The sequence below is a fragment of the Panulirus ornatus genome, chromosome 18 (genome assembly GCF_036320965.1).
Source record: "Panulirus ornatus isolate Po-2019 chromosome 18, ASM3632096v1, whole genome shotgun sequence".
NCBI classification, from domain to species: Eukaryota; Metazoa; Arthropoda; class Malacostraca; order Decapoda; family Palinuridae; genus Panulirus; species Panulirus ornatus.
In genome coordinates this window covers 24,897,648-24,900,293 of record NC_092241.1, presented here as the reverse complement: position 1 = coordinate 24,900,293, position 2,646 = coordinate 24,897,648, and the positions used below count along the sequence as shown (strand labels likewise).

At 38.8% G+C, this 2,646-nt stretch overlaps 1 protein-coding gene across 1 annotated transcript; it reads right to left on the bottom strand.

Annotated features, from left to right (window-relative positions):
• Positions 1-1,328: 1,328 nt before the first annotated feature.
• LOC139754891 (uncharacterized) lies at positions 1,329-2,424 on the bottom strand. The gene has a single exon (XM_071672717.1). The coding sequence runs from the start codon at positions 2,422-2,424 to the stop codon at positions 1,570-1,572; it is 855 nt and encodes a 284-aa protein (XP_071528818.1). The 3' UTR covers positions 1,329-1,569.
• Positions 2,425-2,646: the final 222 nt, after the last annotated feature.

Genomic DNA, 2,646 nt, shown 5'->3' with positions numbered 1-2,646 from the left:
GGAAAGTTCTGTGGGGCCTGGATGTGGAAAGGGAGGTGTGGTTTCGGTGCATTATTACATGACAGCTAGAGACTGAGTGTGAACGAATGTGGCCTTTGGTGTCTTTTCCTAGCGCTGCATCGCACACATGAGGGGGGAGGGGGTTGTTATTCCATGTGTAACAAGGTGGCGATGGGAACAAATAAAGTCAGATAGTATGAATTATGTACATGTGTATATATGTATATGTCTGTGTGTGTGTATATAAGTGTACATTGAGATGTATAGTTATGTATCATTCCGTGTGTGGACGTGTATGTATATACACGTGTATGTGGGCGGGTTGGGCCATTCTTTCGTCTGTTTCCTCGCGCTATGTCGCTGGCGCGGGAGACAGCGACAAAGCAAAATAAATAAAAAAAAGAAAAAATGTATATATATATATATATATATATATATATATATATATATATATATATATATATATATATATATATATATATATGTTCATATATATATATATATATATATATATATATATATATATATATATATATATATATATATATATATATATATATATATATATATCCCTGGGGATAGGGGATTAAGAATACTTCCCACGTATTCCCTGCGTGTCGTAGAAGGCGACTAAAAGGGGAGGGAGCGGGGGGCTGGAAATCCTCCCCTCTCGTTTTTTTTTTTTTTTTTTTTAATTTTCCAAAAGAAGGAACAGAGAATTGGGCCAGGTGAGGGTATTCCCTCAAAGGCCCAGTCCTCTGTTCTTAATGCTACCTCGCTAACGCGGGAAATGGCGAATAGTTTAAAAGAAAAGAAAAAAAAAATATATATATATATATATATATATATATATATATATATATATATATATATATATATATATATATATATATATATGTTCATATATATATATATATATATATATATATATATATATATATATATATATATATATATATATATCTTTTTCTTCTTTTTCATACTATTCGCCATTTCCCGCGTTAGCAAGGTAGCGTTAAGAACAGAGGACTGGGCCTCTGAGGGAATATCCTCACCTGGCCTCGTTCTCTGTTCCTTCTTTTGGAAAATCAAAAAAAAATGAGAGGGGAGGATTTCCAGCCCCCCGCTCCCTCCCCTTTTAGTCGCCTTCTACGACACGCAGGGAATACGTGGGAAGTATTCTTTCTCCCCTATCCCCAGGGATAATACATATATATATATATATATATATATATATATATATATATATATATATATATATATATATATATATATATATATATATACATACACATATCCAGAGGAAGGAGAGTGAAATTGAAATACATTTCGCTGATAAAGAAAGGGTTATAAGGGATTATAAGGATCAGTGACAAAATTAGAATTAGTAAAACATAAGAAAAAGGAAAAGACCTAGATAAGAAAAAACTAAATCCCAAGAAAGTGGAGTGTAACGAAAAAAAAAGACTATTGCTAATAAAAAAAGGATTATGAGAGATTATAAGGACGAGTGATAAACTTAGCAAGAGTGAATAAAACATAGGAAGGGAGTTCAGAGAATGCAACCAGCTACCACAGGAGGCGGCTGGCGAGAAAGACTAGAGTAGAAAGAAGAGGCGTGTGGGTTGCTGTCTTCTGACTGCTGCTGTACGACACAGACCCCTGTGAGCCGAACAGGTGGCTATAGTTGTGGGGTAACTCAACAGAGAGGGTCGTCTCGCTGCTCAGCCAGTACATTTCGGGGATGGACGCCACACACTTCACTTGCAGACCGTCCAGCTGCACCATGGTCAGCCGCAGGGGAAACTGCAGGCTCTTCACGGCCGTCTCCAACCCCGACGTCTCGTTCACAAACACCAGCTCCCGACTGTCCCAAGTAGGGTCAACAGACTCGTCGTTGATGTAGAAGGTGAGGTTTGGGGCAGGCCTAGCGCCGTGGGACGTACAGTTGACGGTGATCAGCTGCTGAAGCCTGTAGGGTCCAACTCCATCTTCGATAATCCTTGGCTGCTCGTCTGGCAAATCTACGACAATCAAGAGGGCACTGTCTGAGGAGGTTTTGAACACAGGGGCTTCCCCAGACACCTCGCATCGGTAGTTGCCCCCGGCCGCCTCCGTCAAGTTGTGTATAAGGACGCGTCCGCGGTGCGACTGCTGGGGGTCCACATCGAAGTAAGGTACCGGGAAAATCCTGACCGAGGGTGTCTCGAGGGGCGTCCAGCGGTAGAACTCGTATATGCCGAAGTACCATTTGAGCGAGTAGACGTGGTCCCCTTCGTCCGCCCACTCACACACCAGCCACCCGCCCTCGCCTACTGCCAGGGACGCAGGTACCTCCAACCTGGTGATCCTGATGGCCAACGACACTCCTTGGATGATGAGAAGACGGAGAATGACGGCAGTAAATGAGGGTGTGGACGTCATATATATATATATATATATATATATATATATATATATATATATATATATATATATATATATGTTCATATATATATATATATATATATATATATATATATATATATATATATATATATATATATATATATATATATATATATATATATGAACATATATATATACTGTACCTAATAACCTTGCTCTTATTCACATTTACTCTTAACTTTCTTCTTTCACACACTT